The sequence below is a fragment of the Crocuta crocuta genome, unplaced genomic scaffold (genome assembly GCF_008692635.1).
Source record: "Crocuta crocuta isolate KB4526 unplaced genomic scaffold, BGI_CrCroc_1.0 scaffold118, whole genome shotgun sequence".
Lineage (NCBI taxonomy): Eukaryota > Metazoa > Chordata > Mammalia > Carnivora > Hyaenidae > Crocuta > Crocuta crocuta.
In genome coordinates this window covers 15,583,518-15,605,989 of record NW_027551558.1, presented here as the reverse complement: position 1 = coordinate 15,605,989, position 22,472 = coordinate 15,583,518, and the positions used below count along the sequence as shown (strand labels likewise).

The 22,472-nt window shown below is 35.8% G+C and overlaps 1 protein-coding gene across 14 annotated transcripts in view; it reads left to right on the top strand.

Annotated features, from left to right (window-relative positions):
* Positions 1-21,241, top strand: part of NRXN1 (neurexin 1) — a 1,134,059-nt gene extending 1,112,818 nt beyond the window's left edge. For all 14 annotated transcript variants that reach the window (XM_077749163.1, XM_077749167.1, XM_077749165.1 and 11 more), the window contains one exon: positions 17,149-21,241. In XM_077749163.1, the coding sequence (XP_077605289.1) occupies positions 17,149-17,456 (308 nt within the window). In that variant the 3' untranslated portion in view covers positions 17,457-21,241. The remainder of the gene's footprint in view (positions 1-17,148) is intronic.
* The last annotated feature ends 1,231 nt before the right edge of the window (positions 21,242-22,472 follow it).

The following is a 22,472-nucleotide window of genomic DNA, read 5'->3' as shown; positions in this document are numbered from 1 at the left end:
CATTGTTCTTGTATTTCATAAACATTATTATATTCCATTATTTGACAAAACTTCTGAAGTATTTTCATAGCTGGGAGATTCAGAGAGATTAAGTTACTTTTTGTAACATGAGAGAGCTACTAAGCTCTCTAAATTAGAAAAGGTAGGCTTTTAACTTCTTGGAATGCAGAATGTTCTAAAATTCAGGCACCTCACAAATATAGGATTAATTTTTTAAATGTTCAGTTAAATAACTCTATGGCTGGCATAAATTTAAATTGGATGGCAAAGGGTCCTTTACGTGTATTACTATTCATTCGGCTAAATTTACTACAATTAGCATGCAACTTTGAGTGGTTTTTCAGTGTGCTATATTGAGAAAAGATCAAAGGATTTCTATTGAAGTGATCCCATTAACCACATTAGGAAAAAAGCTATGTATACGGAACAAGGTGCATCTTTTCATTAAATAAAGTAATCACAATCATTTAAAGGAATATATCACTTATTAGGTCATATTTTTAGAGCCTGATTAGAAGATAATTTTGTGCTACATTTAAATTTTGTATATGTATTACCTAATTATTCAAAAGCAAGCTTAATTAGCCATAATAGCCAATACATTGCTGTTAAAATGGAAATTTTGAGCTGTCACCAGAAAAACACCAATAATTAGGACTTCATTTTTGGAAACATCTAGAATATCTCCTGAGCACCAGGCTACACTCAGCACCAACCATAAGGAGTCAGGGCACTGCTAATCATATAGGAACAGGGCAGGCACCTGGATTTGGGGGACTAATAGACTACAAGGCTTTTGGTGTATGACATTCTGGTATCGTAACCATGTTTTTCCCATGTAAACTTATCCTTCAGAAAACTAGAATAAAAATGAATGCTGTTTGATTAAAATAGAAGAAAGTCATTAGACATCATTTACACTTTTTCCCTATTTCTGAGAGCAGTAATGTCAAAACAAAAAATACACTGGACTAAGTTAAATAGTCAAGGAAAATTCAAGATTATTGTAATACATGGAGGCCAGAACTCTAACTGATCTCACCTCCAACTCAACTGAGAAAAAGAAGACTGGAGAGTTCTGTGGAGGGATCATAGACTTCCTGTGGAATGCTAATTGGCTTCACCCAAAGGAAAAGCAAACCTCCTTGAAATATCTTCCTGGTTGGAGGTTCAATTACAATTTGGAGAAAGGCACCCTCCCTTTCCAAGGTAGGCTCCTCCCCTCCCACAGAAATTGGGAGATAGGGAGCTATCCTTGTTGATATTTCAAAGGAATGGCTCTCAGGTCCTTGAGAAAAAGAATCCTGGGTTGTAACACTAGCAAGAGGCTTTTAAAAATATTTACATATCAAAAGGGCAGAGAATAAATTTGAAATTATAAGTTTTCTAATAAAGTAAATGCTCAAAAAAAAAAAGGGAGGCCAAGGACCCAGAGGAGGAAGAAGTCCATCTAAAGTTTGATCAAGCTGTGGCCAATATTGAGGTCTTGGTCAGTGAGGAGGAGTCCATCTTTCCAGGCAACCAATTTCATTCACCAAAATTAGTTCCTACGAGGAAATCAGTAGGAAACAAAATAATAAACAAAAGGTGGTTTTTATTTGTTTGTTTTCAGAACACTGCAATTTATATTCAGTGTAAACGATTTGGACCTATCTGTGATTTGGGAATTTTTTTAAAAAAACAATAAAATAGAATAGATTGTCACACATTAGAAAAACCCTTAAGAGCATTTTGTAAGAACTTTGATACACAATAGGGAGTGAATACTAGTTCTGACTATAACTTTGGAGTCAGATAGAACTGGTTTGATTTACAGCCCTTCCTGATCTTGGGGGAAGTTACTTAGTCTCTTTGAGGTTCAATTTCCTAGTCTGTAAAATGGGCAGAATAAAGTTGTTATAAGATTGAAAGAAGTTGATGCAAACCCAGTGATTAGCAAAATGTCTGGCCACATATTAGAGGTATAACAAATAATAACAAATGCTCTGGTGAGTGGAGGATCTGTTTCTACTAGCATTGTTGCCATGCCAGTGGACACATTATTCTGTATTGTAGTAAAGCACTCAGAAAACGTACAGATTTGATCTGAGTCAAAAATGAGCCATAGTCCCTTTCACTGTTACAGAGAGTGGGCTCCAGTCCAATGTCTTACCTAACATATGATTGGCTGCTTATAATTCTTACTTGACAGATGAGTGAGTTTACTATGTTATATTAGCATTTACTTGAAAGTCTACAAAAAATACATGGTTGCTAATACAGTACTTCCTATATTAAGTAACAGAAAAATCTATTCAATAATAAGTACACAATAGATTTTTAGGCAATCTACATGTATCTCACCTTAAAATATTAATAATCTTTCATATGACAAGTCCTTATTAGAAAATGCTAAAATACCATGAGAGCCTTTCTAAAGTGTGACATGTCCTCTTGAGCTTTGGAAAGAGGCAATGAGATGTGTTTTCATTTTTAAAATAGTCACCGACTCTGAAGGAAGAAATGTGGGTATAAGTTTAGGAAAAGTATAGTGTAAGTCCATCTCTTATGGAAACATGAAACCTACAAGGAGTGAAATCATGTTTTCTTGTGATTTATATCAAATACAGTTTTGGTAATGAAATCGGTTTCCTGTGGCTTTTTCTTGGTATTTTATTAACTACCTTTCCTCAAATAATGTCAGAGGTAAGTCAGCATATTCTGAATGCTACTTTTCTCTGTTGCTTTCTCTGTTGGTTCATGGGCTCCAAGTAGCAGCAAACGCTACCTTAGACTGCAGTCTGCAGCTCTCATTTCATGTCTTTTTGACTTTGTCAATTGAATCACTGTCATCATTATTAACTCCTTACCCATTCTAATGATTATGAGAATCCCAGCATTGGTAATCAAATAGGACAGACAAGAACATTTTATTAATTTTCCATATTAAGAAAGGATGTATTAAAAATGCAAATACAGACAGAGGCCATCAAATAAATGAATAACATTAGTAGAAAGAGAAGTACCAATGCTGCCACATCTATGAGCACACTAAAATCTTACACTTCCTTGAGCAAACTTTGGAGTGTCTGTGCCACTTGCTGTGTAATCAGAAGCAAAGCACTGAACCTCTGTGTACGTGACTTTTTGCATCTGCAAAATGGCCTGGATAAGGTTAAATACCCATGATATTGTTGTGCTGATAAAAGAGACAGTGCATGTAGAGCACTTAGCATTCTGTCTGCCACATAGAACTTTTGATAATATAAATTAGCTTTTATTGGTAGTACTAACAAATTGACAGAAGACTGTACCATATTATAAAGGGAAATAAATCTATCACCCATGGCAAGAAGGAAAAATGTTAGTAACTGGCACTTTAGCACCTAGAAAGTTCAAAAGTGTTTCTGAATCCTATTTTCATACAACTTTTCTCAGTAGCCACTGTAAAACTAACATGACCAGAGCAGTGCTTCCGTTGGAGAAATATAGGTCGTGAGGATGGGAAAAGAGCACATATCAACTGTTATTCTTATTTTTGGAGGAAAACAATGAATGCAGAGTTTTTGAAAGAAGGACTGATTAGCCTTCCTGCCTGTTCTTTTAATCTGCCTGCTGTTCCTCCTAAGACATTCAGGAAGACTGGGCCGCCTGACTTCACCAGCCAGCCGTAAGCACCACACACTGGCCCGCATGGTGGATGGCTTGACATGCTTTCTTCTGACAGACTCTGTGGAGAACATGGCTAATCTTTCAGCTTAGCTCTTGTACTTTCACCAGAAAGAATGAGATGTTTTCCCAACAAAAGACAGCAATGGCTTTCTGACAGGAATATCAAGATGATCACCCAAAGAGAGCAGACACAGTTTTAAATTAAGAAAACTACATATTGCTCTATTGCCTAAAATGCCCTGGACTTCTACAGATGGTGAGCAGGAACCCTAGATGAGGAGCTGTGCACCTAGCACCCAGCATACAGCTCTGCAGTAGAGACCGTACTCTGTGTTTCATTCAGAGTACATCTCGGAATTCCAGAGTAGAGAAGGAAAGAGGAACAAAGAACTGGCCTAACAGGTTTAGAAAGAAACCAAAAACCTCATCAGAAGAGCTATTATTTCCAAGATAATAAGCCTTGCTGTCAGTGATTACTGAAGAGTGGTCTCGGGTGATTGATTTAATGATACCTAAAAATATAAAGTATCATAATAAAATTTTCAAAGAGGGAGAAATTTAATTCACTCCCACCATGGGAGCCAGAGAGCTCTGATCTGTAAAGATGGAAAGTTTCTCAGATAAACAGAAACAAGCTCCACATGCAGCATGACAATTAATACCCTGAATCAATATGCCCTGCAAATTAAGTGATCTTTTTGTCACTCGAATTCACAGGCGTTCCATTCATGTTCGGGAAGTCCCTGAATGCAGTGACCCCTGGGAAGATAATGTAGTAAGGTGGTCACCATCACAGCTGATTGAGCCATGGCATGCAGTACGTACTGCAGAATTGTCTCGTTGTTGGGGCAGCTGCTGATTCCATACCTTTTGTGTGGAAGGCATGGGAAAAATAATCAGACTGTCATTGTTTTTATATAGAACCTCATCCTTCTCTGAGCACTTTCACATTGATTGTTCTACGAAATCTGATTCTCATGGCGACCCTGGGAGGTAAATAACATATCACCATTATGTTTCTGATGAAAACAGTGTTGGCAGAGGATAACAAATTGCTAAGGGTCACTTACCAAGTTAGGTGCAGTACCTGGCCTAAAACTCAATGTCCAGTAACATTCTGTTTACCGCTCTGTGTTGCTTTCCTAAGATTCTTCAGGAATGCAGACTTTTTACTGGAATTGACAGATAGATGGCAGCAGGTGCAGTAGAGTTGGTTTGGAAGGGGTAGAACAGCTGTGTAGAACAGAAGCCTAAAGTGTTCAGTTCTACACGAAAGTATGAAATTGAGAATACTAACAAATTGTTCTGCGGTCATAAATGTAGACACATTGTTATATACAGTTTATAATAGCTATGGACATACTTGAGCTTGAATTTTGCCTGTGCTACTTGTAAAGCTCAAATAAACTTCTTTAAGACTCAGTTTCCCTTCCTGTCAAGTAGTGAGAATACCTATACCACAGAGTTGTTATGAGTCAAATTAGGTAACATAGACAAAATGCACAGCACAGAGTCTACCATACAATACTAATAGTTCAGTAAATGTAACAGGTGCTATTCAAATAAAAAAAGAAATTTAAGCCTCAAAGCAAGTGAGGCATCCTAGCAACTGGGTTGAGTATCTGTTGACAATTAAGTCATATGAAAATATATCTACTAAAGTTAAATCCATGCAATATTTGGGAGGAAACTAAGAAAGGGGGTTTTGATAACACAACACACTTAAGTAAGCTAACACCAAGGTATTATGAAATCTTTTCTGGAGCTCTTCAAAACCCTGACTTTACATGTAAATTGTAAAACAAAAACAAAAATATGACAGGCAGCTTCTGTCAGAGAACTGGAAGGAGTGTTGCGGTATTCACAGGCACACACGTGTACACATGCACATTCCTCACTACTCAAATTATAATCATGGTGCCATCTTTGTCTTCCTATAAATCAGGTTCCCCCCAAATTCCTAGTTCCTGGCCTGAAAATTCTTTGGACTGAATCCTCTGGGTCTTGGTAAAAATTGATTGTTCAACTTTCTGTATGTAAAAAAGTGACATGGATCCTGAGGAAAGTGATTTCTGGGGGCATCTGGGTGGCTCAGTCAGTTAAGCATTCAACTCTTGGTTTTGGCTCAGGTCATCATCTCATGGTTCATGGGATCCAGCCCTACATTGGGCTTTGCAATGACAGCATGGACTGCTTGAGATTCTCTTTCTTCCTCTCCCTCTACCCCTTCCTCTGCTGGTGCTCTCTCCTCTCTTAAAATAAGTGAATAAACTTTAAAAAATATAAGTGATTTCTAAGTGTATGTGTTCCTACGTGTTTTAGTCATTGAGCCACCAAGTAAAGAAGCTTTTTTGCTATTGAAGAGTATAGTTGAGTAAAAATCAGTAATGGAGAGTATAATCTACATTTCACAATATAGCTTTCCTTGCATTTGCTGAAATGTAAATACATTTTGATGAAAAACGCAAACTCTCCAGGCTCCCTAGCTTTGAAACTCATTTTCTCAATTATTTTCTGTATGGCTTTTCTTTTGCTTAACAATTATGGAAAGTTTGACCTGGCTGATGAGGCTGTTTTCAACTTCCTTTGCAATAGTAACAGTCTCAAAAAGTACCCAAGAAATTTCTGCAACTATTCTGCTTATTTTGAGAAAAGAGCTCCAAATTAGCTCTCAACTATTTGTAGTGCTATGGATGTCAGATGATGTTGATGTAAATAAGGCACCCAAATGAATCAAAATGGAGACTGCTAACTTGGTTGACTTTAAATAACTTAGTGATTTAGTCATTGGAATTAAGTGGCTTATTACTTGGAGGCATAGGAAAAATAAATGCAGATTTGATACTTCCATTGACATAAATTGATCCTAATATGCCTAAGCACAGGGGAAGTGATTTCTGGTTTAATTAAACAAATATCAGATGTCTCTCTCTTACTGAAGATATTATAGGAGCTAGGAGATAGGAAAGTTTTGAGGTAACAATATTTATGATGAAATATGCAATGTCACTGCCAATGTCTGCCCCCGCCCCCCATTTATTACCTCTACTTAAAACTTTGAAATCAGAGGTCTCTCGCATTTTCCTTTCTTTTTTTTAAATGTTTATTTATTTTTGAGACAGAGAGAGACAGAGCAAGAGCAAGGGAGGGGCAGAGAGAGAGGGAGATGCAGAATCCAAAGCAGGCCTCAGGCTCTGAGCTGTCAGCACAGAGCCGGGCACTACGCGGGCTGGAACCCACGAACTGTGAGATCATGACCTGAGCCACAGTCAGAGGCTTAACCAACGGAGCCACCCAGGCGCTCCCTCGCATTTTCTTAATGGTTAAATTCACTCCAGTCTACTCCTGAAAATTTATGAACTTCAAAAAATCTCATCTTCTAATCAGTCAGAAAACATATATCTTGTAGCCTGTGTGTGCAGTTTTCATTAGATGTTAGAATGTGAGGAGAGTGATAGAAAAGACAAATAGAGTAATAGGAAACTATAAAAGGACTAGCAATATAGACTGGAAGCAAGGAATCAACCCAACAGAAATGAAAAATTTAAGTAAACTTTCACAATAGTGTGGGCACCATACTAAAATGGATGATGTAATATACGGTTAAGGGAAGAAAGGGATTAAGGTAGATTTCCTGCAAATCTTCCCATACAGTCTTTTTGATTCTCTGTCTCAACGTTTTCCTTCCTAACCCTCAGTGGCTTTCCAGAGTTCAGTCTAGAAACCTGGATCCTTTTCCTTTAAGGCTCATTTCAAATACCTTCTACTCTCAGAAACTTTTCCTGATGCCTCTGTCTAAAGCCTCATTTTTCTCTCTCTTAGTACCAATTTTTGTGTCTTCTTCTTTTATTGAATTTTTTAAATTTAAAATTGTCTTATCATATTTTTCATTGTGTTTCTAATACACTTTTATAAAGACCCATGGCTGTCTTGTGTACCTTGATATCCTCAACATCTTACATAGTACCTAGTAAATTATTGTTGCGCAATAAAAATTTGTTAAAGAATTTTAATTACTTGATTTTAATTCTACCTGATTTTATTTTCCCCCTTTTTTCCCCACCTCCATGTATGAACCCATAATAACAACTTAGCATGAATCTTTTATATACCTTTCACCATGTTCCTATTAAATACATAAAAAGAGTTGTTTTTCTTTCTTGCTTTATAGAAATGGAATCACACTATATGAATTAAACCTGCTTTTCTCCTTTATTGATAATTTATGTACATGTTTGAGGTCAACATATTTGATTTTAACTCCTATTTTCAACTCTATTAAAATTCTAGACTATTGGTGTTCCATAATTTATTCAATCATAGCCGTGTTATCAGTCTCTGAAATTTTTACCCTTGTTTCTTTTCCTCTCATAACATTATAATAAACATCCTATATTTATATATTTATATGCTGGTGTATTTATTTATGTAGACTGTACTCCCCAAACTGGGGTTGCATGATTTAAATATTTTTGTATTCTCTTTTACCTTTCACTATTGTAAATTTGAAGCATATAATATTAGAGGGAATTGTATAATGAACTCACATGTACCCATCATCCAGCCGCAACTTAATCTTTTTTAACATGTTAATAGATAATATTAGATTACTTCTTTAAAATGACTGAAGAATTCATATTCTCACCAGCAAAATTGCCCATTTCCCAGATAAATATGCTTACCATATTATCACCATTTCTTTCTTCTTTATTCCTCTAAGTTTGTTCGGAAAAAAAAACCTCCTTATTTTATTTTGACTTCCATTCGAAGTTGAGCATCTTGTGCTGCATTTAATCACCCATTTGGATGTTCTTTTCTTCACTTGCCTGTGTGTATTTTTGTCCCTTCTTCTAGTGGATTGTTTTTATTTGTTTGTTTGTTTCATCACTTGATACATGCTCTTTGAATTTTAGAGGTATTGACTCTTGGTCTGTCATATGTACTACGGATATTCCTCTTCTCCTTTCCATTTACAGTTTCACTTTGTTAGTGGCGCCTTTTCCCCCATAAAATTGTTAGTATTTATGAAGCCAGATATGCTAATCTCACCATGTATGGCTTTTTTGCATGACCTCTGATCTTTGTGTGAACTTTTATATCCATTTTCAAATTTCTTCTCCCTCTCCCGCAACATTTACTATACAACAGCCGCTCTGGTTTTGGTTTAGTTTCTGAAAAGCAAACTTTTTCTTTCCCCTAGGTCATTACTCTTCATTCCTTCTGATTAGAAGACTCTTCTGCCCACTTTTTGCTTGACTGCTCTCTAGTCCTTTCCCCTGTTTCAGCCAAAATGTCACAAACACAGCAAGGTCTTTCCAACTCCCCAGTCTAAATCAGAAACCCCTGTTCTACTGCTGCATGGTAGCTACTATTTTCTTTTATCGTACATGCTGGCTCCAGCTGTTGCTTCAAGTTTAACTGTATGATTTTTTATTGGATGTCTCTTTCCCTCATTATATTTCAAGGTCCATGAGGGTAGACGTCAAGTGTGTTTGGTTATCTACTTGACTCCCAGGACCTAGTACAGTCCTTGGAATATAGCTATAGTTCACTATATATTAGTTGACAGAAAGAGTGAATGTTCTTAGACATCTTCACGAAAGATGGGGCATTGAGCTAATTTTGAGGAATAAGTAATATTCAGCCAAGCATGACACAAATGATCATATGTCAGCCATCTAGGTAGAACTTTATTGGCCTGTGAGAACTGGGGATAGCAATAAAATTATGACTGCAAATTCCTCTGAGAGAAATGGAAGACAAGTTTGAGTAGGTAGCTGTGGGCAGATCATAAAGGGCCATGAGAATGGTAGTCACATTGATACTTGACACTTTCAAGGGTTCTAATAAAATCTTATGGCCACAATGACCATGTAAAAATGTATGAAGCCTGCAGAGAACTGAGCTATAGACACATAGTTTACAGAGTATGAGGTGATTGAAGAAGAAGAAGATTGAAGAAGAAGGTGATTTACNACTGAGCTATAGACACATAGTTTACAGAGTATGAGGTGATTGAAGAACAGGCTTCAGTAAATGCCATGAGCCTATGGCTTGCCCCAGAGTTGAGGGAGAACGTGTGTGTTCTTCTTTTAGTTTTCATTTGACCAAATTCACACAGAGTAGGATTGTCTATTGCCTTTTTTGATCCAGGAAGTGCCATTTGAGGTAGTAGCTTGTCCTAGTTGGTGCTTTCCATCCTCCAGGCACATGATTAGTTTTTCTGTGGCTAGCATCCCTTCCCATGTAGTACCTAGATTTCTGGTGAACACAACAGTCCCTCAGTCCCCTAGTGGTGCCCTCTGTACTGCCCTTCAAACATGTGCCTCTGTGGCTTTGAAAGTAGCAGAGGAAAACAGTAGACCCAGCAGCCACACAGGTGGCAAAGGCTTATTGATTTCCAAGTTCTTTCTGAATCTCCATTTCATTAGAAGGCCTATGATATGTCAAGACATGTCCTCTCTCAAGCCTTTGGTCTGACCTGCCTGAGCAAACTTCTGAATGTGCAAGGCATGGGTGGAGTTGATGGGAAAGGAAGATGGGAATAATTTGAAGCATCCAGCATACATCACCTCTCAGACAACTATAGTGTGAGTTGAAATTAGTGCACGCTGTGCAAATCATTGCCTACCTGCTTTCTTGCAGCTGTGGCATTTAAACATGCATTCTTGTGAGTGACTGCATCATAATTGTTTCTTCTGACCCATGTTGTACTGAAGCACAGAAATGGAAAAAATAATAAACTTTATTTTTCTGGAGATGGGGGACAAAACTGTGCTAATCTCAATTCACAAACACCCCAGGAGTCTACAATTCCAATTTTCTTTTCACAGTATTAATGAAACTGGATCCTGGAAAAGTCAAATCTTCCCCCATAAATTTGAAACCATTTTCAAGACTATCCTAGAATTATAATAACTTCCACATCTATTAAAACACAGTACAGTGTTCTGTTCTAATGAGATCATTTTAGGCAGCTCTTTTTCAAGGTGGGGTGGAGAAAGAAATTTAAAATTGATTGCTTTTAGCTTAATTTATGATAAAACCAGAAAGACTGTTCAAAGACTTTTAGTGAGAAAAAAATTCAATAAATGCATCTTGCCAGTAGTATTAGAAAGGATTATTGTAAGGCAGTGTATCTAACAATTCCAGGTAGCAGAATGATAAATGAACATTGTGGAGTTTTATAATCCTTTATATACCCCTCCTGATCTGAAATATATAGCTCATATTCTGTTTTTTTTTAATCATTAGTGTTTTATTCTTTACTATTTTTTAAAATTGGCCATCTCTTATAATTTTATTTTCTTAAAGCTCAAAAGCTGAATTTTCATTGTCTTCAGTATATAGTAAAACTCTTGCTTCATCCTTGATGTGACAGGGTCATGGTTGATAATGTACCTATACACTAACAGTCTGTGTTGAAGAAATAAAACCAGCAATAAGAATTGCCTGGAAACTGCAATCTCACCCTACAAAGCTAAGTTTGGAAACAACATCAATATAATAAGATTACAGCGAAAGAACAGCTCATTGAAGTATACAAAATAGTTTCATAAAAATGACAATTTGAGTGATAAAAAGAGCATCTGATGGCATGGTTATTGCCTTGGTGAACTCATCAATGGAAATAAAAGGTCCCACCACCCACCAAACTCTCATTTTATGTGACAGGAATTAGGACTGTAAGCATCATTTCTCGTGCAGGATCGTAAAAACATACATCAAGAGCAGTTTTATTTTTTAATAACAATACCTGATTGCTATTTTTCTAGTCTCAGAAAGAATAATCCAAAGGATGCCAAACACTTTCCATTGTAAAGTAAAGCCTCTGGAAAAATTGACTAATGTTAAAAAATTTACCATCCAACATACATAGCCATTTTAGAACTTTAGTTGTGAATCATTCCCTAGGTAAATGTGGACTTTATACTCCCAATTTGCATAAACTAAGGTCATGACTAGCAATCAAACAGTGGCAAACTGATAAATACAGGCCCCAGTGCAAAGCTTAATGACTTAATGTGCTCCTCACATCCCCATCTACACAACAAAAGTTTTTAAAAATTGGTAATAAAATAGCATTTATAAATATATATATTTATATATATTTATATGCCATATATATGTATATATATGGCACATAATTATATTCTGTAAACACATTTAGAAGGTTGTGTTATAAAGCATTCCAATATGAAACGCAAAGACTTTGTTCTGGTGAGACAATCATATTTAGACTCTTTTGGGGGTCCAGTAAGGACTATTTTGTGTCGTGATTTGAAATTAGGAGCTTGGCAGTAAGTTTTGTTACTCGTTGACCCACTTGCTGGCCCACTATACTGTCTGCGGGCCACCTTCAAGGACAAGTGCTGAGCTGGGAGAGAGAAGCACAGAAGAGGTAGAGAGGGGGGAAGACGTAGAAGGAAGAACAGAGAGGAACATGGAGTTGGTGGCAGAGGCACCAGAGGAGCTGGTAAGAAATGAGACCTGTCACAGTCTGCTCTGTTCTCTTCTCTGCTATAGCCTAATATATCACTTAAACATGTTTGTTCCGTGGTGTTTTTTAACTGGATCTAAATGAGCTCTTATTTGGGGGAAATGATGCTCTTTCACAGATGCACTGCCAAAGACTGTCAAAAATAAAGAAAGAACATACATCAGGACAATTTCTTTTCCTGTCCTGGAAGTTTAAAATAACTATCTCAGCAAACTTAAGGATAAGTTAAAATTTTAAATAGTTTACTTTTTAGTTTTTTATGAAAGCAACAAATGCATTCATTAATGGTTTTATACGACAAGGCACTGGAATATGTCTTTTACGTTTGCTGTGCATTTTCCACAATGAATTTTTATCTGATATGATACATTGGCTTAGGGTATGATGTGGAAATGTGTTAATGATTGTCCTAATACGTGAAAGACTATGCGTACCTAAATAATCACGGTATCTAGACAGTGAAAAACAAGAAAATTCCTAGAGTTCACATGCAGGATCCCTTATTAATCTGAGCCAAAGCAGACTATGTAGAGACCTTCAGATCTTGCCAAATATTTGAAAGAGATTGAGAAAGAGAGAACTAAATAACAGTTTTCATCTGTCCTTTACATTTTTATTTATTCTTCAGAGAGAGAGAGAGAGAGAGACAGCAAGAGTAGGGGAGGGGAAGAGAGACAGGGAGACAGAATCCGAAGTAGGCTCCACACTCTGAGCTGTCAGCACAGAGCCTGATGTGGGGCTTGAACCCACGAGCCGTGAGATCATGAACTGAGCCAAAGTTGGGCAAATAACTGACTGAGCCACCCAGGCACCCCTCATCTGTCATTTATGATAACACTGTTTACTGGTCCACAGTGTTATGAAAACCCCACACATATTTTCATAGCCATTTAGCAGAAAAGTAGTTTCTGTGAAAGAGGTTATAACCCTTTCAAAAGCTCTTTGTCCTTGACCATGCAGTCAGTGGCTTCTGAATCATTTAGGCAAAAATGCCACCAGAAATCAAAAGCCTTCATATTGCCATTCAGGTGTGCATATGTGCTTTCCCCACGGGTAGTAGATCTTGTAATTTACTCTCCATTCCAGTTGATTCTTAGGGCACATGATGATGGGTGTGAATTATATGGGAGTAAATAATCTATTGATTCAGTGTTCACATAAATTGTGTGTAATTCATGATGCTTCTCTACTTTATGATCCATTGAAATAGGATATAAGTGGGCATAAACATTTAGGATAATTTCATCGACTCTTTTTTGTTTTTTGGGTTTTTTTTTTGACTTGCAACCTAGCCTCAAATCAAAGTACATGTACCACCACTGCAGTTGAAAGCTTACTTGCCTGTTTGCAGTCACACCAAAAGATATTCACATCCTCTGGCCTGTTCAGTATCCCTCCCCAGTCCTGGTAAAGTTTTCCATGGACCTGGGCTCCTTGTCTCTCTGGTCCAGTTAGCTTGGTTTTACCTACAAATCAGTTAACTTTTGACCATTTAAGGACTTACTGCTAATTTATATGTATTCTGTTCTTTTAGCCCCTTCCCTTATTCTCTTTTATCAGTTTTTAAAGTGTTCTCATCACATGCTGGTTTTTTTAGCACTACTGAGAAAACACATATACATTGTTTTATTTATTTAAAGTGTCTTGGTTTAATGTATTGAGTGTAGAGGGAATGCAAAATTCTCAAATGCAAGAAATAAAAAATTGCTATGGATTTCACTGATTAAATTCCCTTTTTCTCATTGTTATAAAGGGTTAAGAGAGAACTGAGTTTCTTTTTGATATAAAATTTTAAACAAATTATATAAGAAGGCATTTAGCCTTTCTTAGCCATTTCTACTCCTCTCTGCATTTAAATTAATATGAAATTTCCTCAGAGGTTTCCCAGTGATCATCAAAATAAACCATTAATAACAATAAGTGAAGCCACATTTATAATTTATAAATACATTTAAATTTCTCTAGCCTTTTCTTGTACATCTGGGAGAGATGTCTTTAGTGTATAAATACTTCTGATGTTAGCACAAAAGTTAAAAAAAAATGTCACTTAATCCTTCATATTTGAGGCAAAAACAGAAAAAAAAATCAGTGAGACACAGAAGCAACTGCATGTTCCAAGCAGGCCTATAATAATACCTGTGGTGGTTATTAAGTTTTTAGTGTGCATAAGGGGAAAAAAGGATAAAATGTTTCATCATCGGGTTTTGGCATTTTTGGTAGGTTATTTTTAAAAAACAATATTTAGAATCTTTGTTTACATATGGGTTACAGAGATATTTTTAGGCCTGCATGTGACTTATGCAACATTTTGGCTGGAGTTGCAAAAAAAAAAAAAAAGCAAGTATTTTCCTTAAATAGGAGGTGTTTATCAAATGCCTGTGTGGTAGACTTGAAGCATTTGAGGCTTTGCATTAGTTGCATCTCATTCTTGTTGTAATATCAATTGTTGATATCCATGTGTTGCTGCTGTGCTGCCTACACAGTTGTTGTGAACATAGATGAGAAATATTTGAGCAGTGGGACGCCTGGGTGGCTCAGTCAGTTAAGAACCCGACTCTTGATTTCGGCTCAAGTCAAGATCCTAGGGTTGTGAGATCAAGCCCCAAGTCTGACTCCGTGCTGAGCATGGAGTCTGCTTGGGATTCCTCTCTCCACCTCCCTCTGCCTCTCTCTCTCTCTCTTTCCCTCTCCCTCCCTCCCTCAAAAAAAAAAAAAGATTAATAAAGAAATATTTGAGCAGAAAAAAATAAGGCTACAATTCTTGGATAAGGTAGTCCATTTATGATACCAGTGTCTAACTGGAAAATAACGTATACATTCTTAGTATAGAACATTTAAACCCTGCATTTCATTAAAGCTCTCACATCTTACTAGCATGAACTATATGATTAGGATTTTGTCTCCATTCTCCCCATTCTTTTCTGACAGACAAAGTGAGATAATTTTGAAAATGTGTTTAAAATAAAAGCACACCATCAGGTTGGGGGAAAAGTTTTAGGTAACATTTAAATAAAATTCTTTCTTTAGCTCTTGAGACACCATGTTAAAAGAGCGATCCACAAATGAGCAAGTAAAAGTTGTCATTTAGTGAAAGTTAGCAGCTGAGTTAATTGGCACACTTTGGCAAAGATGACTGTATTTGAAAGAGAAAGTGCTGCCTCTGGTTTCTGAGGTAGTGACAGAGTTCCTGCAGCACATTCTATTCTTCTTGAGAGGAAATTAATTTCCTGTAATCAAGTTCTGTGGATTATAGTCTTTGTCTCCGTCTACATTGGCCACAGCAGCAACTCCAAGGCATTTTATTCAGCAACATTACATGGGCTTTTGTAAAACAAGCAGAGACGTATTCAGCATAGAAAGATTTTACCTGATACATTTTGCAGCTCCAGAACACAGTATATTGCTGCTTTGAGACCAAGAGCTATTACTTTGTAAGTGACTATATTTGTAAGGCTTTGTTTGGGGAAGGAAAGGAAAGTGACAGCAAGAAACCCACATTTAGGCAGAAGAAATCTTGGTGATGTTTGGAAATGGAATCACAAAGTAATACAAAGCTACAGTTGGTAAATTACTCCCAGGATTACATAGGAACTTTTGTAGAAATATTAAAAAAATAGCAACAAAATGATGTTTAATAGTAGTATGATAAAACCACAAATTTAGTCTTCCTGTGTTCAATTTCTATAAACACACCATATATATACACACACATATATATCTGATACATATATATATACACACACAGAACCTTGAGATTATTTTAATTCATTCTGCCTAATTTAGAAAAAATAATATTTTGAAAATTATAGCATTTTTAATCCACAACATCTGAAAAATAATCTTTTTCTCTAAGACAAAGGAGAGGAAACAGATTCAGAGGAAGAAAACACAACCCATAGAGAAAAATGACCTAGGCCCAGAGATAGGACAGTTTTTTATCACTGTACAGTTCCTAATCTTTTAAAAAATTCTTTCAAAAATAAAATTTATTGTGTAGAGAAAAAGAGTTGCCCCACCCCCACTTACAAATTAAATCCCAGGACTTTTTCTCTCCATTTATCGTCAGTTTTGTTACCTAACTGTGCTTTGGAGAAGATATTAATGCACCCTGTAATCCATTTCTTGTACCCGTGGAAGAGCTTTATTTATTCTTTGGAAAGGCTGAATGAGAATTTGCCAGTTGAAGAAAAATGGGCTAACCAGTCCTTTATTCATTATCTATTAAGTACTGAATTTTGACTCATACCCAATCTAGATGGCCTGTAAAACTGAGAAAAAAAATATTTTCCTACTTCCCCCTCCCAAATTTAGTTTTGGTCATCACTCAACCACTGCTAATGAATGGATGATACATACATACTTATGTGACTAAAACCTCCAACAGAAAAGGATTTAGGTTTGTTTTAGTTTGTAAACTGTGACTAACATCACACTTTTACAAGCAAGCAATTAGTCTGTTCAAAATGCCTAGATTATCTTATTGTTCAATACTATATTCATTACTGCATGAGGCAATATGATTTCTAAAATAATAGTAAATTTAGCTATAATAATTCAGAGTCCAGAGCTAGCCCAAGTGTTTCATATGAACATCAACTTGATTGTTAAATTACTACCCTCTGATACTATAAGGTAGTATCATTATGATTTTATTTACCATGTTGGGTTTATGATTTTTCATCTAACACATCAACGTGGCCCTTAAGAGCTACAGAAGCATTTGGGGCTGCACTTACAATATCACAGTAATGAAATAGATCTTTGATAAGGAAAAAATGGAAACAGATCTCTCCCCAAGTGCTTTGATTCTTAGTCACTTAGTTCTAGTGACCATAAGACATAGGGATTGCTACATATAGCGGCAGCAGTATCCTTTTCCTAAAGCCTTAGGTGTTATTCCTTTAGGCATGAAGATAGATGGTACATGTTAATATAGCTATTGGGCATTCGTTGAACTCAGTAATCAAAATACGTTTTTCTTACCCTCTTTCCTACAGCTAACCCAACCCGAGCAGGCGGGCGAGAGCCATACCCAGGCTCAGCGGAAGTGATTCGGGAGTCCAGCAGCACCACAGGCATGGTGGTGGGGATAGTAGCTGCCGCCGCCCTGTGCATTCTCATCCTCCTCTATGCCATGTACAAGTACAGAAACCGGGATGAAGGCTCATATCATGTGGATGAGAGTCGAAACTACATCAGTAACTCAGCACAGTCCAATGGGGCTGTCGTAAAGGAGAAACAACCCAGCAGTGCGAAAAGCGCCAACAAAAATAAGAAAAACAAGGATAAAGAGTATTACGTCTGATCCCAAGATCTTAAAAAGACCCTTGTATAGAAATAGTCTTCATTTTATCTGAGACATAATATAAACTTATTTACTTTCCTTTTTACGAAGCACATACAAAAGAAGACAGGGAATGCAATCAGGAAGGAAAGACTGTTTTTAAAAAAATAAAAACAAGTATCTCATGCTCTTGTTTCTCCAAAAAAGAAAGAAAAAAACAAAAAACAAAAACAAACAGGGGCCAATAAATTCCCTAACATCCACAGTGTTTTCATTTACTCTGCCTGTCTTTATGTTGCTGGAACATTTCTAAAAGACAGTGATGACCGCACGCATTCATAAAGCAAAGGAGTATTAACAACATCGAGGCACAACACAAAAACAACACAACACACAACACACAAAAAAAGAAGCTACCTATGATCCTGGATTTAGCCAAAGTGCTAGCGCTTTCCTGAGAAGTCAGTTAGTCCGATGGCCAGAGAAGACTGTGTGTTTGGAATGACCCAAACTGCAAACCTTTGGGTTTACCCCCTGGCGCAGATGGAGCAGTGGTTGGAACTTGCATTTGAAACAAAGTGCTGGCTTTTTTGAAGACTCTTGTAGGAACACATTCAAAAAGCCCCTTTCTGGTTGTGAGGGAATAAAAAAGTATGGAGGCCTTATTTTCAACAATGTGAAATATAAGGCACATTTTCACACTAAGATTTCAAAACAAAAAAACCCAAGAGGGCATAGATGCAACCATTGGGAAATTTTCATGCACGCTTAATATGTTATTACATATGTTTATATAAAATCCATCTCTGTGTGCTTTCTGGACTGTGATAAGTGACGTTTTATAGCCTGTTGTATAGAAAATGCAAAATATATCTCTGCTCTTCAGCCATTTTTGGTAAATTCAATGTTATAAGTGTTGCTAAGTATAGGGAGTTTTATGACATTGGAGCAACAATTATTTCAGGGTTTTTGTTTTGTTTTTGGGGTTTTTTTTTGCCACCATTATAAATTGCCACAATTACTTACTTTTTTAAAAAATTACAATGTAGTGTTTATTCTAAGGAAGATATGTATGAATGTATATAAAAAGACTCAGCTACTTTTTTTTTCTAACATGTACAGCCTTCATTCTGTTGCAATTAAGTTTTAGTATTTGTATGAAAGGTGTGAATTAGAAGGTAAAATATATACATATGTATCTTATAATCTTCTTTTCTCCCCCAAATACATTTTTTCATATACTTTCATCATTTACAGTCACACACACATACACACACACACACACACACACACACACACAGAGGAATCCATCAGATATGATGGAAAACCCGAACATATATATAACAGCAAATATTTACTGACAAATTGAAAAGCAGGAAGGAAGGAAGATAGTTGTGCCAAGGTATTGATGAAAAATGGGGTGATTTGCTTCATTGAGATCATGCTCCCAAGAAACCCTGAGAAGATTTTAGTCCCTAATGAAATGGAACCTTTTGTTAGCAAATAGGATATCACTGGTATATTGCTGCATGAATACGAAAAATTATGTGGGGAGGTTACAGAAGCAAAATTGGTTAATCTATAGTTTAACCCTGGCTGCTGCAATTGAAAACTTTGTTTTCAATAAAATCATATATATATGTGTATATATACACATATATATACACATACATATGTGTATATATATATGTATATATACACACACACATACACACACACACACACACACACTCTGAACCTGATGTGCATGTTAAATACTTTGGAAAGTGAACACTTTCTCAACTAAGAAAGTATTTTCAACAATTGTATTAGTACCCATCTAAAAACATCATTCTCTGTTGATTATTGACCATATTTTAACTTTTATGGTTTTACATATATATCATTAAATATAGTTTTAGTTTAACACATTAAGTGATAGAAAACTATAGATTATACACTTGTTTTTGCATATTGTTTCAATGATGTTCATAGCAATAAATTATTAATATGAGCAGATAATGCAAAGGAAATGCATTATTAGATTGTAAGGTGATGCCTCAGTAAAAATTGGTCTCATTACTTTAACATCTCCTAAAAAGAATGATTCTAGATTTCATAAAAGAGAATTCCTTTACCATGAGCTTTAATCAGCAAGGGCAAGAAATGTAAAACATCTTTTGCGATACTCCAGTTGATGAAAAAAGCCAAGAAGTGGCCTGGATTTCAGACATACAGCACCTTAGAAATATGTATAATTCATGGCAAATCACCACTATCTATGGTTGCCAAGATATTGTGGTATGTGAAAAGTCTAAAAGGCTTTTCATGACCCAGAAAGTAGAGGTTTAAAACTAAAATTTAGTATCCATAACTTGTGTTTCAAATTTTCTTCTTCTTTTTTTTAATTTGCTAGCTTAAAGAATTCATGTCTTTTTTTTTTTTTTCTCTAATTCAGTCTTACTCAGGGAAAGCCAGTGAAATAGGAAGGTAAATATGAAACCACTAATTTAGATCTTAAGGTTTTAAAAAGAAATGGTTGCTTTTCCATTTGATCTACTGAGCTCAAACTAGTTTCCATCTGGAAAGATTATAAATATGATAGAAAATAAATAATGGCATTTTAAAGAAGTGTATCTATGAAGCAGGTTGTTTGGGGTTGATTTCAATATTTCTTTCCAGCATAAAATTTGAAATTTCATGCAATGATATAATCTAATATTGTCAGTAAAAATATTTCTAATGTTATTGGACTACACAAAACCTAGCAATTTTTTTCTTCTTTCTTTCTTTTTGAATGGAGAAAGAAAAGAGAGGAACATGAGCTAGAGAGAAAAAAAGACATGAATAAGATCCAAGTATCTTCATACCGAATGTATCAGGGTTCCATGAATAGTTGGCAGTTAACAGGATTTCACACTACCTGGCATAAATTTGATTACATCTCTAGACTGTAACTTTTCTGACTGAGTATGCTTCTTTTTTATCCATGTAATGTGTTGCCTTTAAAAAAAAAAAAAGAAATGAACAAATACAATAATGTGTGAGGTGGTCAGTCCCCAAGACATCAAAGAAAGGCCACATGACCCTACCCTTCTAGTGCTTTGTGTGATTGGGTATCTAAGGGTTTTGTTTTGTTTTTTCTGTTGCAAGGCCAATTTATCCATTATTGGAAATGCTAAGCAAGTGGAATTTACTGTTTTGTTAATAAAATATTTCTTAATACAACTGTGGATTTATTGATTTCAAAAAAGTATATGCGGCACCATTTGGGGACAAAGTGGCCCACTAAGGAAGGCTGACTTTGAAAGGAAAACCTGTCCTTTAGACAACCAGGAGAAGAAGACCGCCTCCATTTGGCTGGGTTTTAATATTCATTAAGCACAGCTACACTCCTACACTTAAAGATACAGCCACTAAATGTACCTTTGTTTACATCTGCTCATCTTGCTCTGCAGAAAACTGCAAACTCATAGAAACAGTTAAAAAACAACATGAAGATGCTGACTTCATAAATAATGATTTTCTCTATAAAAAGCAATGTAATTTAAGTAAATCTGTGATTAAATTCCAATACTATCATTTACTAGCTACAAGTTACCTATTTTCTTTGACTCAACTTTTCTCATTAGTAGATTAAGGGCAATGATACCAACCTCATAGGGTAGTAAGGATAATAAGAACTAATGTGCCTTGGACAACTAAGTGCAAAGAAAAGGTGGCTACTTGTATACTATTATTTTCCATAATAATTATAAATTCAAGAAAACATGTTAAAAATGTTTGCTCAGGTTGTGCTCTTTGAAAAATAAAAATGCAAAAAACAAGTGTGTAAAGGAATATACTTTTTCATTTCCCACTTTTTATTTTATGTTTTGTTTTTTTGTTTTTTGCAAAAGCAAAGTGACTGTGGAAATGAGATGACCTATTGGTTACTCCCTTTTCGTGAGTTTTAGTCTAGGGGTTGGAAATCGATTTAAAACTCTGGTTTTTTAGAATAATGTGATAGAAAAGCCAGAGCTCAGTCTTTTTCTCCATTTTCATGGTACATTGAACATGAGTGCTTAATCCATTTTATACCTATGTTGTTCTAGACATATGTCATTTCTTATTTACTCAAGACTTTTAAATATATTGGGGAAACAAACTACCTCTTCTTAATGTCTAAGTTAAAGGCTATATAATGTAGCTTACCTTAAAAATTTATGAAATTTTAGGAGAGTCTAACTGGCTCAGTCAACTAAGCATCTGACTCTTGGTTGTGGCTCAGGTCATGAACTCATAATTCATGAGTTTGAGCCCCACATCAGGCTCTGTGCTGACAGCTGAGACCCTGGAGCCTGTTTCAGAGTCTGTGTCTCACTCTCTTTCTCTGCCCCTTCCCCTCTCACATTCTGTCTCTCTCTCTCTCAAAAATAAACATTTAAAAATTTGTGATGTTTTAAAGATCACAGCTGTATAAAATTTATCAATAGTAAACACCTCAAGGATTCTTGACCTGTGGGACATAGATCTCCAGAGTCCAGTGATTAGGCACCAGGAGTTAGTAACCTCTAACAATATTTATTAATAAAATTTGACAGGTGTATTCAGAGAAGTATTCTTCTGGGGGAGAGAATCTAATTAGGTTCATCAAATCTTCAAAGGACTTCAAAATTCCCTAAAATGTTAAGAACCACACACACATTGGATATAAAAAAGAAAAACTTGTTATAAAAATAAAAGTGAAGATAAATGGCTCAGGGAGTATTAAGAAGCATTAAAGAGATGTCATATACTTTTACGAAGTACATAGATAGGCAGTATCCTTTTCTACAACTTATTCAGCTGTCTAGCCTTTATATAAATTAATTTTGCTTATTTTTTACAAGTTCAATTTTCAAATATTTATTGAGTACTAGCATACGCAAATCCATTCATCTCATATATCTAGTATTTTGAATATAATATTCTTTTGAAGACCAACTTCTCCAAAGATTGGAATACTTGATTAAATATTTTAAAGATAACGCTGCATATATCTAATATGCAGCAAGGTCTATCCACCAAAAGCATTCA